This window comes from Lytechinus variegatus, chromosome 14 (genome assembly GCF_018143015.1).
Source record: "Lytechinus variegatus isolate NC3 chromosome 14, Lvar_3.0, whole genome shotgun sequence".
NCBI classification, from domain to species: Eukaryota; Metazoa; Echinodermata; class Echinoidea; order Temnopleuroida; family Toxopneustidae; genus Lytechinus; species Lytechinus variegatus.
In genome coordinates this window covers 8,940,586-8,956,299 of record NC_054753.1, presented here as the reverse complement: position 1 = coordinate 8,956,299, position 15,714 = coordinate 8,940,586, and the positions used below count along the sequence as shown (strand labels likewise).

The window sequence follows — 15,714 nt, the reverse complement described above, 5'->3', positions numbered from 1 at the left end:
GGATGACAAAAGGTAAAACATTACAAGAGGGGGGCGGGGCATTAACAGCCCCCCCCCCCCCATTTCCCTAAAATCATATTTTCAAGAATTAAAAGAGGTTCAATGGATTGAAATCAAACTCGAGTTACGATTGATCTCAAATTTAATATCTTTTGAATGTCAAAATTTAAATAAATCTCAAGTTCGAATAAAAGAGAGAGGGAGAGAAAGTCGCAATAGGAGATGTGGAAGGGAGGTGATGAAAACAAAGTATATAGAAAACGGAAAGACTGAGACAGTGAATCATCACTTGCCCTTCATACTCTGAAGACTGGTTATAAGTTAAAATGGGAAAATGAGGAACGCAGAATTGATAGGAATAGCAAGGTTTCGAACAATATAAGAGATGAAAGAGAAAGGACAAGATTTCAGAGGAAGCGGGAAGAAATAGATTTTTTTCAAATAAATGGGATAAATAGTGTCAATGTTAATTAACACACATACACAAGTTCTGACAAAGCACATTGAGCCGTATAAACAAGCTTTGAAATGTGGAGTATTTATTTTGCCTTGTTTGCTCATCTACTTTCGTGAAACAGATGTAATACATGATAACGTCATTGTATATTCCGGCAAAAATCCCACGGTATTAATGGAACATGGGCTATTTCAGCTGAGTTTTCTATACATTGCACTTGTTCAGAATCGAATCCACATACAGCGATTTTAATATGGAGAGGGGGGGGGGGGGGGCATGGAGAGACAGATAGCGATAGGGGTGGGTAATGCAAAATTTAATGCGAATTCTGAGCTACGATCATTGGCGGCGGAACCCAAAAAAATTAGGGGGGGTCCACCTGAAATTTTGTGATGGAAACACGTTAAACTTTGACAAGCAAAAAAAAAAGGTTATCAACTAAAAATTTAAGGGGGGGGGGGGACGTCCCCCCGCCTCAAATTTAGGGGAACCTGTCTCCCCCGCTTCCGCCGCCTATGGCTACGATGCCAACTTGTATATCAGACTATGAGCATTCGTGCTTGATTAGATGAAAACGATAAAAGATTATACTCTTAAAACATATCAGTCAAACTGACTAGACCAGTAGTCAGATGGGTGCAACTGATATCTCTAGTCACATTTCTGACATATATTCTAGTCAGAAATAACTCTGCTCGAGTAAAATATGACTAGAAAATAGTCAAATATGATTAGAATAACAGTTGCACCCAACTGACCCTATTAACTAGTCATTTTTTACTGATTTGTTTTCAGAGTGTTCTATATACACTTCTCCACGTAGTCATTAAATTCTATGTAACACGAAATCAACTAAGCAATTAATGGTACCAATCTGACATGAAAATAGAAAGGAGGAATACAAAATACATTCTACTAGTTTCAGTTAATATCATTCATTCCCAGTTGACCCCAAAACATATTTAGATTTAACACAATTGTGGTATAAAACAAGAGGGTATCTATCTTTTATGACATTAATAACAAAAAAAATGACATGCAATATTTCGATAGACAGCAATGGTTTAATGGTACAGCTGGTTACTCATAATCATTCTTTTAACGGGAGTATGAACGGAAATATGTTTCAAAGATAAATATAGATTCAAAACATTATAAATGTACGTATTTGCATAATCATTTGCATTTTTATCTGCATTTAGACTTAAGGTTGACCAACCAATGATAAAGTATTTCTAAATCGTACATGATTTTCAGAAACCATATGCAATTCAGATTTATTTCTGAAATTTTCTTTCCTGTGGGACGTTTAGAGGTAATTCATCGATATTTAGAATGAACACCAACAATACCAATAAGCAACATTCCAACAATACCAATAAGCAACATTCCTTAACGAAATAATATAATTTTTTCAACTTTTGGTTCCACATTGGGGTACAATCTTTGTATAAAAGGATGAATATATCTCAACACTTTTCACTGATAAGACGGATGTTAGATAAATGACACAACTGTAATGATCATTGAAAATCCGAAACTCAATATTTCGTCATCTCTCGTCAAATCTCGTCACCTCTCGTCAACAACCGGCAAAGCTCGTTTCTGATGACGTCATCAGACTATCGCCTGCCCAGTATGCGTTGTTATCGGCGCTCGATCGTCGTGAACCACGATCCGAGGTCTCGAAGTCCCTTGTTATCGGTATCGATTCCGTAACATCACCATTCGGTTGTACGTCTACGTGTCTTGATATCCGATGTTTGTAATTGTCGGATTCGTGACTGTGCCTGACACCGTAGATGAAATAGACGACCAGTCCTGTGGAAACAAAAATGATACAAAATACAGCTTTAGAAGACAAAAAACCGTCGGAAATAAGCCGATTGGAAAACGAATTTATGAACAAAATATAGTAAGAAGTTTAGAAATGTTAAGACATGAATCAATACAAACAATTAACCAATAAATAAATCAATTAACCAATCAATCAACCAACCAGCCAATGAATCAATCAACCAACCAATGAATCAATCAACCAACCAACCAGCCAATGAATCAATAAACAAATGAATAAATTAATCGACCAACCAGCCAATGAATCAATAAACAAATGAATAAATCAACCAACAAATTAAACAAATCAATCAAACAATGAATCGTTCAACAAATCAACTAATTAGCCAATCAACCAATTAATCAATCAATCAATCATTCAACCAACCAATCAAACAAGAAACAAATTAGCCAATCAATCAACCAATCAATAAACATATCAATCAACCAACAGTCAATCAATCAATCAATCAATCAACTAATCAACCAGCCAATGAACGAATAAACCAATCAATCAATTATCCAACTAATCAACGAGTTAACCAATCAATCAACAAATCAATCAACCAATCAATCAATCAACAAGCCAATGAATGAATGAATCAATAAATCAATCAACCAATGAATTAATCAACCAATTAACCAATCAATCAACCAGCAAATCAATCAATCAACCAACCAACCAATCAACCAACCAACCAACCAATCAATCAATCAACCAGCAAATCAATCAACCAACCAACCAATCAATCAATCAACCAACCAACCAATCAATCAACCAATCAATCAACCAGCCAATAAATGAATTAATCAATAAATCAATCAATCAATCAATCAACCAACAAATCAATCAACCAATGAATTAATCAACCAATTAACCAATCAATCAACCAGCAAATCAATCAATTAATCAACCATCCAATCAATCAATCAATCAATCAATCAATCAATCAATCAACCAACCAACCAATCAATCAATCAACCAGCAAATCAATCAACCAACCAACCAATCAATCAATCAATCAACCAACCAATCAATCAATCAATCAATCAACCAACCAATCAATTAATCAATCAATTAATCAATCAATCAATCAACCAGCAAATCAATCAACCAACCAATCAATCAATCAACAAACCAACGAATCAATTAACCAATGAAGAAATCAACCAACAAATCAATTCACCAATCAATGAATCAACCAACATATCAACTAACCAAAGAATGAATCAACCAATCAATCATTCAACCAAATAATCAATAAATATATCAACTAATTAGTCATTCAACCTATCAACCAATCAATTAATCAACCAACAAATCAATCAACCAATGAATCATTCAACCATCAACCAATTAACCAATCAATCATTTAACAACTCAATTAACCAATTAATGAATTTACCAATCAACCGATCAACCAATCAATCAATCAACCAATCAACAAATCAATTAACCAATCAACCAACCAACACATACATCAACCAATCAACCAATCAATCAATCAACCAACAAATCAATTAACCAATGAATGAATAAACCAACAAATCAATCAACCAGTGAATGAATCAACCAACAAATCAATTAACCAATGAATGAATCAACCGATCAACCAGCTAACGAATGAATAAAAAATAAATTGATTATTCAACCAGTTGACCAATCAATCTATCAATCCATTAATCAATCAACCAACCAACCAACCAATAAATAAATCAATCGATACATCAATCAATGAAGTTTTGAAACCATTCGTAGAATAACCTTTAAATTTCCCCTATGTCATCTACATTTACGTCGTAATTACTTAATTGATAGACTTATCACTTACCAATGGCTGTCCAGATACCAAATTCAATGAAAGCAATGGCGCTGAACTGTACCATCAAGAAAACATTCGCAAGGAGACTAACAAGAGGGAAATATGGCATTAGAGGTACCTGTAATATGAAAAAAAATACTGTATCTACATTCATTTATATACCATCATGCTTAAGGCCCCGAACACATCGCAACTGATATAATCGATTTTGGAAGAAGTGATGTTTGCATATCTCGTATAAACAAATATAACATATATATATTTTTTCAAAGGTAGTTAATCGTACGATTGTATTACGTCGTCATTAAGATCTTGAATTGATGTGTAAAGAAGCGTAGTTGGAATATGTAAAAGAAATTAAATCGATTTAAAAAATTGTTGCTTACCTTGAAAGGCACATTTTCCCCATACTGAGGCAGCCTGACCAAAGGTATACAAGAAGTGACTGTAAGGAGAAGAAACGCGACAAGGACGCAGATGTATGGCACGCTCCCCGAACTGATCTCCTCGAAAAAATAGGACAGGAGCACCATAGCGCCGCAGGAGAAGCCAACAAAACCGATGATGGATAGAGCGACGGTTGGACCAGGGTTGGCGGCACCCATTCTTTTCAAGCTGCTGTCCTGGTAACACCTTTTCGGATGCGGTTTCCCGTTGGTGTTAAGCAAAGGTGTGGTCTCGGCGCTGTTGCGATGGTGACGATGGTGGTGGTGACCTTTCCCGTTGGGAGTGCCACCATTCGGTGCACTGGCACTCTGTATGCTGCCGTTCGGGACATGACTGACTTCCGTTACGTGAGTGTTACTGCCACCTAAGGAAGCATAGCCACTGACATCTTGGTCGGGACGGTACCGCAGCATGATCGACGAGGCGATTACGATGATGAACTCTATGAAGGCAACAAGAGACAGGAACTGGATCAGGGAGACGAAGTCGATGAAGATGGTGATGACGACGGACAAGCTTCCACCGAAAAGGGTCGATGTTACGGGTGTCTTTGACACCGGATGTGTGTATCCGAGGAACTTTGGCAGAAGCCCATCCCTGGCAAGAGCGTAGATGCATCGAGCGACGCAGAAGACGCAGTTGATGATGCATCCAGTCATGCTGCAAAGTGCTCCTACCGCGACAACATACTGCATCCAGTTTGCCCCTACCGCTCCGAAGGCAGATACGAAGGGAGATTCAACGTTGATATCAGTGTACGGTACCATTGCTGTCAGGGAAAAGAGAACACCTGAGTAGCACAGCATGGATACCAGGAAACCTATGATGACGCCGATGGGAAGTCCTCGACTTGGATCCTTGGCCTCCTCGGCGCTGAATGCAACCGCTTCAAAACCGCAGTAGCCGGTAAAACAAGCCGCAGCACCTGTCAAGATGCCGTTGAAACCAAACGGGAAGTACCCATCAGGATGCGTGAGATTATCAAAGTCGGCGTAGACGAATCCGGTGACGAGCACGAGTGCGACGGTGATGACGTTGATGGTGACGAAGAAACCATTGGCGCGGGCGGAGATAGACGTCCCAACCGCGACTAGGATGCACACTAGAACTGCGATTCCTGCAGCCAGGAAGTCCGGGTAGTTCCCAAGCAGAGGCGAGTCCCAAGGCTCTCCATCGAGGATTACCTCGACTGTCCAATTTCCCACCACGCCGTTGATGACGTTGTCGAAGTAAGCACTCCAGCCTCGTGAGACTAGCGCAACAGACATGACTCTGAGAATGATGGCGTTCCACCCGATCATGAAGGCGAAGATCTCGCCGAAGCTGACGTAGGCGTAGAGGTAGGAGGCACCCGTCTCCGGAAGGCGTGTTGCACATTCCATGTAGCACATTGCTGCCATCAGGGCTACGAGACCGGATATCAAGAATGAGACGGTGCCGGCAGGCCCGGCCATTTCACCAGCAATCTAGAGACAAAGGTAACGTTGATATGATTAATGTAGATCAATATTGTGTATGAACGCAACTTATGACATGGTTATTTTTGCAAATCGAACAGTCTTTGTCAGCCATAAGAAGGAAAAAAAAACGACGACGACGAAATTGGCCTAAGGGAAACATTTGGCAATTTACTTCTCAAATCATGCTGAAATGCATTTATCCTTCACATTTTAATAGTCACTCTTGGACATTCATTATAAATCTTTTTATATAGGGGTGAGTGAAGAAGATAATCAGGAAGAATGGAATAATTTTTAAAAAGTCATAGAAAGTTAGAGAATTTTGTGGAAGATAATTATACTCTTCCTTGAGCAGTGATAGAGTTGTATTGTATCATCTTTTAAAAAAAGTACTTCACAAATATATTTTACCAAACTTTTTAAAGTTTTTTTTGTATGATCCCTTTTTACTGATGCCCTTGGATTCCGTATCCTCCGCTTTCCAGTCGATAAACACAATCAAGACCATTGACATTGATATGAAAAAATTGTTAAAAAATTCTACTCACAAATATCGATTCAATACACATTTTGGAAGATAGTTTACTTTCAAAAATATATGTACAGCAAATATACATTTGTAGGCCTATATTTTCAATTGAAATGTATAAAATTTATTCAATGAAATTTATGTATATATTTTTATTGTGTGTGAAGGTGTGTGTTGTTTGTTTGTTTCGAATCTTGTTGTTTATTTACCTCTCCTGTCAATACATAAACACCGGATCCCAGCATGCAACCGATAGCAATGAGCGATAGATCGGCCGTGGAGAGACATCGATCGAGAGGTGTCGAACTGAGATCGTATTCAACTTTCTTCTGTCGGCAGACGGTGCGACCGAGCTGACGAAGTGACGAGCATGACGTCATTATTGCCGATTTAGAAGCTATTATCTGCATTAAAGAAAAGATAGAAATATTGTATTTATTGCAAACTTTTTATTTTAACATTTTGTAGTCATTTTATCTGAACTTAAAACGGACTGTTCATATGAGACAATGATAACAATTTAGAATATTACACGAAATAAGTGACATGATGTGAACATCCAAACGTAATTGAAGATAGTTTCTGGATTTAAGATAAATCAATTATTTCATATTTCCATCACTTCACATAATAGGATGACATTAAAGTATCGAATATTGAAAGTCACATAGAAAGCTTGTTTGAAAGTTTTAGTAAAAAATACAGCAAATGTAAACCGCATTTAATAATGCAACGTAAGAAAATGAGATTTGAAATTGATTTGTTAAACGTAAGTCAAATTGTTAGTTTCTAAATAAATCTTGGCCAGAAGGTTTTGGCCATTCAAGTTTATAAAGAGTATTAATTTATTAAATAGAAAATACAGGAAACCTGTTTTACAGATCGCGTCTAGAAACGACTGATATTCTCCCAATGAAACGTCAAAAGTTGACGACATTATTTTCTTTGCAATTTTTCTGTACCCATTTTGAAAGATAAAAATCTGATAAAGGAGTTGTTATGATTCTAATTTTAGATCAGCAAATACTCTGAGCATAAACAACCAAGTTGAAAAGGTTATTTTAAGAAGCACCACACTTTTGGCTACGTGCCAACGTTTACATAACTTCAAACAATAATGTAATTAGTTATTAGTCTGGTTAATTAGTCTGGTTTGTATTTCAACTTTATCATGATGAATTATATGCAACAACAAATTGTATAAACACGTGTTACGAGACACGAGCTTGTTTTAAACAGATTAATCGATAATTATTATTGCTGTTATGATAACGAATAAAATCACGAGATGAAACGTGGTGGAAAAGTTAGGTTTTCTTCCATTTAGCATGTTAAGAATCCAAACGAAAATCATATTACAATACCCTACATATTAAGAAATTAAGAACTCTGAATGAAAAATTGAAGGTTTCGGTACGTAATCTTGTACCCTAGGTTCAAAAAGGTGCAAAAAAAAACCCCATTTTATTATCATTTGCACCCTAAAATATGCAACTTTTCACCCTTTGAGGTGCATAAAACTTGACGTTGAGAATTATGTCACTGACTGCACCCTTTAAGGTAATTACACTCGTTAGCACCGCTTGGGCTGCTACTAACCCCTATATAAGGTTCAAATTCAACCCCCTATTTTTCAGAGTGTAGTTGTAATAGCACACCGATATGCCCTATAAATAAACTGTGAATTGGACTGAATAAGGTTTCTCTTACATTTATGCTTTTTGTTTTGGCCTATATCGTTTTCTAGGGGGCAAGAAATAGAAACTTCAATTAATGTAAACAAATTTGTACACGCGAGACCGTATTAGAAATTGAAATAGAATGATCTTGTGCACATTTGTACAATGTTTTTTAGAAAAATGTTAATACATATTTTTGGTTCAAATTTGAATATACATTTATATTGTTTAGCATCATTAACACCGAGTGATGAATAATGTTGTACAAAATATAATGAAAACAGAGAACCTTTGACTGGAAAGCTTTCCACACTATGATGCGTGCGATCACGTTCGTTACCAATAGTCCTCGTTATCTAATGGTAACCATTTTGTAATTATTACATATGATACAAAAACAATAATTTGTAACGTTTGTTATGATAATTACAATAGAGGAGAAATTATTTTATATTCAAACGTATCCAAAATAAAAACCATTTAAATATATGCACCGTATAGTTGCTTTCTTCATTAAATGTAAGAAAAATCTGGTTACAAACAAATGAATTTTGTTCTCTGTTACGGTAACAGTTTTATGAAAAATATTACCCCTTTGATAACAAAATCAATAAATTTTGCTTCATATGTGACAAAAACTATTATAATGATTGCATTTAATTTAAAAGGAATTACAAACCAACACTATTTTGACTTCGCACTAAGGTGACAAGTGCAACCAAAGAATCTTCCAGTAGTCGCATGTTTCAAATTACTATTCTTCCGATCCCAAATCATAGACATAATTTCTCATTTGTTTTAAGATCTTTGACCCGGATGATGAGTTTTCTGGCACGATTTTGTTTGAGAATTCAAGCACAGACAAAAATGTTTATATTAATCAACGAGTCGCTGCATAGACTCCGTCTTCATGTACAGGGGTGTTAAAGTGAGCAGTATCGCTTGTACTCTGGTAGTAATGATATTTTCACACCTAAAAGTTCAAGCCTGCACCCTAAATGCAACACTGAAAATGAAAATCAATATTTTCTTGTTCGAAATAGACATGAAATACTCCGAAAATTTACTTTGCCCAATCGATCGTGGGCCAGACAGCCGCTGTGCAGCGCCAGATCGACGAGGCTATCCTTTTAATCGTTAAACGCCAAAACAGGGTCGCGGCAACTCCGACCTTTTAACGTCTTTTGGTTTGACGCGGCCAGGGTTTGAACCCCGACCTCCCGGTTGCGAGACGGACGCTCTACCAACTGAGCCAACGCACCGGTACCGATAGCATCATCACTCTGAAAACTGAAATGTTAAATCAACATTAAATAGGTAGTAGGAGTGACAAACTTTTCTTAATGTTGCATAAATCATTTAAAATGGTCCAACACTTAAATTACGGGTCGTGTGGTCCAGTGGTTAGAGCATTGGACTTATAATCGCAAGGTTGTGAGTTCGAATCCCAACTCTGCCATTGTCTCCACTTTGATAAAAAGGCCCAAGAGTGATATCTGTCGTCTATTACGTCAGCCCCTATGACTGATTAACCTAAACGTAAAATGTTTCCAAGGTAATTGGTTTATATACCAGCTTGGCGTTTACCAGCAAAAAAAATGCTGTCCTGCCGAGTTCCTACGGGAGTTACCACAAACAGAAACAGAAACAGAGGTTGCTTGGCAATTGTTGTATTCAGCTTTATATGCAATGTTGGATAGGATATAACATTTATTTTAGAAAAGGGTGTCACTCCTCCAACCTCTCAATTGCTGATTTAACATTTCATTTTTAGAGTGTTTTTGTTCTTTTTTTTATACACCCCAAAAGATGAAGAAAATTCCTGAAAAATGTAACTTTGCACCTTCTAGTGTACATGCATTTTGCACCCTCCCTACATGATACACCTCTGCAACCAAAACGAGCTCCCCTTGTTTCTGTATATTTTTACTTCTATGGTATTCAGGATTGCTATCAAGATTGCCATATGGTTTTATGTTATGATGATATTAATAATAACGGTATATTACCCAGGGTAGCCAGTTCAGTTCCAAAAACTATTCTCCCAGCGGGCCTTGCTATCATTACTACCCGGATCAGTGGCATACCGTGGGTCACGGTATTGGGGGGCACCAGCAAAAATTTAGAGTCACTTAGGGAGAGCGCGAAGCGCGCTCAGTTGCCAGGTATACTACTGACCTAATAGAGACATTTTAAGGATATGCAGTGTCACGTATATGTATCTCACTGATTAAATGAAGCGAGCGCGAAGCGCGAGCTGAAAATTTTTTATATTCAGACCTAAAAAGGGGCATTATAAGCAACATTTTTGTAATGATACGTACCTGCCTCGCTAAACAGACGATGCGAGCGCGAAGCGCGAGCTGAAATTTTTGTATATACTGACCCCAAACGGGGAATATACATTTTTTTTAGGAATCTATTAAGAGTATACATATCTCAGCATAGTCATCTAATGCTAGTACCATCCTTTGCTGAGTTAGAATTACATCCAAACACATTTAGCACTTTTTGTAGACATGGTAATCATGATTATCATACGCATCTCTAATGCAATACTGCGAACGCGAAGCGCGAGCTGATAATTTAGGAAATTCAGTCCTGAAGAGGGGCATTATATGGCTTGTTTGCAGGAATTCACTAAGATCGTACGTATTTCACTAACCAAATGATGCGAGCGCGAAGCGCGAGCTTAAAAATTTGATACTGAGATCAGAAAAATGGTCATTGAAAGGACTGATTTTAGGAATTCATGAAGAGCAGTCATCTCACCAATCAACTAATGCGAACGTTAGTACGGACAGGAAATGTTTTACATTAAGACCTTAAAAAACTTTAAGTAGTCATGAAAAAGAAGCAAATGTCACTACATGAAATAATAATAACTCGAATAGCGAGGAAATATATTTGGTGTACAGTATATTGATTTGAAAACGGGAGGTTTTAGTACAACAGGATTATATATCTCGTTAAACAGTCTATGCGAGCACCAGAAACAATAAAGACATAGGCCCTGAGCAAATAATGTTTCCTAAAGTTATGAAAAATGCTTCTTATGTAATAACATAATTATAATATAATATAACATTTATAATGGACAAAATTTATTCATCCCGACTACGTTTCTCTTCTTTTCTCCCTCTTTTTCTCCTTTTCCCCGTTTTTTTTTTGCCAGCCGATGGGGGGGGGGGGCACGTGCCCCCATGCCCCCCCCCGTAGTTACGCCACTGACCCGGATAAGCTAGGCTACTATTCAGGTGCACTCAGCTTTTTAAGGAAATACTTCCTGCCGGTACCCATTTACGTGCACCTGGGTCGAGTGCAGCACACTTTGGACGGGTTCCTTGCTGAAGGAAACTACGCCATGGCTGGGATTCGAACCCACGACCCTCTGTTTTAAAGTCCTGAGACTAATCCAGACCTTAGGGTAAGTATATTGTTTATTCAAATGTTGAAGTTTGCCATTCAATTAGTATGCGGATTTAATATCGGAGCAATTGACACCGGGGGAAAAGTCATGACATCGTTGTGATGAGCCCATCTCGTATTTCCCTCCCCCTCTTTCTCTCTCCCTCTCTCCAGGTGCGCCGGAATACTTTCATTTTTTTTTTTGGGGGGGGCAAAATCTCGAAGGGGGCACAATATTTTTGACAGCGTGAGATACCGAAGCGATCGAGCGGGAGAGGCTGTGGGACCCCCTCCCCCGGTAAGGACTTTGTGTAAAAATGGAGTATAAAAGTTGCGTTTCTAAGAGCATTCAAAAATTAATTTCTTGAGAATTAAACAGTCTTGGAGTTCTTTTTGCTCCTTCTGTTTCCTCCAGTCTGACCCAGACTGGTGTTTCTTCATGATCAGGGTCGCAGTTCCAGCAAATTACGAGCCTTATATTGCAAACGAAATTGTTTCAAACCAATGTAATATAGCCCTTTTAAAGACTTTAAGATGACAAACATGACCGTACGCAGCCGGGGGCCGCCGATCGTGAGGGCAAAATTCATCAAAAGTGTGCACGAAATCCTTCAATTTTATTGTAGAAAATGCAAAAGCTCCCCCATCACAAACCCCCTCGCTCTTAAGTTTCTTCGAAAATTTAGGTCTTGCAGCCCCACCCACTCCCGGATTTTTTTTTTATTTTTGCAAACGTCCATGAATAACAAAAGCTGGGATGAACCAGAGAACATATATAGCTGCCATCTCGATCTGATTAGTAACAGGTAATGGGAAGAAGTTTTGGAATCTAAAATACATAAGTGCTATATCATATGAGCTGAAATAGTATCAGACAAAACGCCTTCCAATCATGCCAATGAAAAGGAATAGAGGAAAATACGGGGCTGTGAAAATATCTTAAGTTTTTTTTTTATAGTAGAGCAGTACTGTAGCGCTTATTTTGGTCTTTTATATTCTTTATTACATTTTTATTCATATCTCGGATAATATGAGTCCGGTCAAGAAGACACTTTCACAGATGATTTTATTTGTTTTTCATGTCTAAACATTATCTGTAAGTTGCTTTCGAGTGGGATTAACCATTTTCAAAAATTATAAATTATAATCCTCTACACATGATTATTCTGTGTGTAATTTTCTGATGTCTATATTGAGTTGAAATGACCTTGGTATTTTCTTTAGGGCACTGACTTGTTATCACTGTATTAACTCAATTTATATTTAGTTGAAATTAAAATATTGAAACAAGTTTCTCGAGATGTTATGGTTTCTGGACTTGACAGCTATATGACATAGATCTCGGGGGAGGTACTTCCATTCACGAGTGGATACCTTGCGCGACCATGGGGTCTCGAAAAGCACCCTAAACACGTAATTTCCATATTCTGAAAATGCACCCCTTAACAAGTATTGGCGTGTGAAACCCTACCCTTAACAAGTATTGGAAACAAAACGATACTCTTAGCAAATATTCCCTGAAATGAACCCCTAAATAAGTACAGGAATGTTTTATTGTTACGGGTCCTTCGGTCGTCTGCTTTACCTTATTTGGTTTAGTACGACCCCCATCTTCTACACCTTGCGCGAATCAGACTCTAAACACGAAGTGTTGGGGCAAAAAGGACATCCTTTATAAAAAAAATTAATTTTGTTTTATCATCCCCACAAATTCGACCCTAAAGACGTAATTTTCCTAGCGAAATAGATACCTTTTTTTCATTATTTTTGCGTTTTTGACACACTTATCACGTTACGTACGTAACGTGCCCTATCGTGAAAAAGACATCCTTTTTACGTGTTTTTTGGTCGCGCATGGTATCCACTCGTCAATGTAAGTGCCCCCCCCGGACATAGATTTCATATGTTGCTCGAGTAACCAGTGTTCACGCGCGTTAGTGATATCGGGTCCGGTCTGAGTGGGTCTGAGCGTTTGGGCGGCCGCGCGTTTGTTAGACGACACATCCAGCATCATAGAGTTATAAACCTAATCATTGGTGGACCACTATCAATTTGCCATTCGCTTTTAGTCTGAAATGTATTTATTAAAAGGTTAAACGTTATCACACTGTAATAAGATGGAAAAGGGGCTTATCAAAGGTATGTTTCACAGAGGAATTGTTCGTCAAAAGACGCGAGGCTTACTATGATAGTGTATTTGCCCCGTCAGGGGCAATTTTTTTTTCATTTTTGACAATGGAAATGACAATTTTCAGGCAGAAAAGTACCTTCGTTTACTTTTGTCCTTAAATAATTTATCATTTTTCTACTTTCAGGGGGGGGGGGGCAAAATCTCGTTTTGCCCCCCAAAAATTTTATTGGGGGGGGGGGCAAGTGCCCCACCCCCTGCCCCCCCGCCGCTTCCGGTGCCCTTGCCTCTCTATCTCCTGCATTGTTCTCTTCTCTCTGTTCTTAACTTTTCCACCCTGTATCAAGCCTTCTACCTATCCCTACACACGAGCGCTCTCTCCTCATGCTCCCCTTCTCTTTTTTGTATCCCTTTCATATTTCTATATTGCTTCTTCTTCGTCTTGTTCTAGACCCTCGTTCTTCTTCTTTTCCTTCTCTCACCCTCCCCTCGTCCTTCTTTTTCTATTTTTCCTTGTTCTTTATATCTTATTTTACTACTTATTCTTCTTCTACTACTACTACTCCTCCTCCCCCTCCTTCTTTTCCTCCTCCTTTCCCTTCCCCTTCTTCGTTTTTCCTTCTTCTTCTTCTTCTTTTTCTCCTACTACTACTTCTTCTTATTTCTTCTTCTCCTTTTGATTCTTCATTACCTTCTTTCCTCTCCCCCTTAATTTCATCCTTGTTCTTCATCTTCTTCGTCTCCTTTTGACTATCCCTTCTACCGCTTTTTTTTAATTACCTTCTTACATTAAATGATTGAAAAAAGGGACTTCCTAAACTAATCACGATCATATTTATTAAAGATGACCATCGTATAGGCCTATTCGGTTCGGTAGACGTTTTATACATAAATATGTAACACCAAAGAGATGAGCCTCAGGACTTACCTAGTAATGAATATCCGTCTGAACACAACACAGTTCCTTCCTGACCCAAAGACCGACTTCTTGTTCGATTTCTGATCAATGTAATCAACAGGTTTTCATCTTCTTAGATCCGTTTCAGATGATGATTGTCACAAACCATTTTTTAGTCAATTAACGAAATTGCGGGAAATTGCAATGCCACACGCCCTGCCCTCCTATTGATGTGATTCTAACAGAATGAAACTCAACGCAAAATATTAGCCGATTCTTTTCCAGTTATCTTTCGGTGTCATGACCTTCAAACACCTTGAAATCACACGCGAAGAAATTGTAGTATCTAAGCCCCTCCCATCTTGATCATCGTCAGCCAATCAGCATTTTCAAGACATGATGTATTTTGACCTGGGGTCGTGATTTCGACCAATCGAATCGATGTATTTTCCAGCTGGAGCTGGATACCCAATCTTGTCAGATTAGTTGCCTCCAGTTTGGCGAATATAATTCGTCACCATTCATGCCATTTGACGACTATCAAATTAAAACTTCGTAAACTACATAGGCCTATTCGTAAATTAGCTTTTAGTCAGTAAGGTACTGAAGCAATATTATGCGTCAATTAACTTCAGATACAATGTAGTACTTCTGAATAAAAAAAAACTTTTACGAGCGAAGAAAGAAGGTAAAAAATTAACATTTTATCAGATTTAGAAAACTGTTACGAATCTTGGCATGATAAAAGTATAATTGGGCACATATTCGAGGAAAGTGTTTGAAATCATGAAAATACGATTCATAGCAGAATACAATTTATGGGTTTTTCGGGAGAGCAGTCCGTAACCATACCAAGGCAACGGGGTATTTTGGGGGTTATACAGTAGTACAGTCTTTTTAGATATCAATTGAATTACAATTGAAATATGATCTTCCTAGATTTGGCCTTAAATTATTTCATGTCTTAATTCAAAAGCCATCAAGCCATTTTCGGTAATATGACACAAACATAATTATTTAATTAAAACAGAATAAATTAACAAGCCAGA

General features: G+C 37.8%; 1 protein-coding gene across 1 annotated transcript; it reads right to left on the bottom strand.

Annotated features, from left to right (window-relative positions):
- Positions 1-1,829: 1,829 nt before the first annotated feature.
- Positions 1,830-15,004, bottom strand: LOC121428054 (cationic amino acid transporter 3-like). Its single transcript, XM_041624627.1, has 5 exons — positions 14,696-15,004; positions 6,762-6,956; positions 4,503-6,029; positions 4,126-4,234; positions 1,830-2,278 (listed from the first exon to the last, which is right to left on the bottom strand). The coding sequence occupies exons 2-5, from the start codon at positions 6,930-6,932 to the stop codon at positions 2,040-2,042; spliced, it is 2,046 nt and encodes a 681-aa protein (XP_041480561.1). The 5' UTR covers positions 6,933-6,956; positions 14,696-15,004; the 3' UTR covers positions 1,830-2,039.
- Positions 15,005-15,714: the final 710 nt, after the last annotated feature.

Coding starts and splice junctions, on each gene's coding strand:
- LOC121428054 (XM_041624627.1), bottom strand. CDS start 6,932: ATGACGTCATGCTCGTCACTTCGTCAGCTCGGTCGCACCGTCTGCCGA. Junction 6,030..6,761: donor TTTATGTATTGACAGGAGAG/GTAAATAAACAA, acceptor CTTTGTCTCTAG/ATTGCTGGTGAAATGGCCGG. Junction 4,235..4,502: donor GGGAAAATGTGCCTTTCAAG/GTAAGCAACAAT, acceptor TTCATATTACAG/GTACCTCTAATGCCATATTT.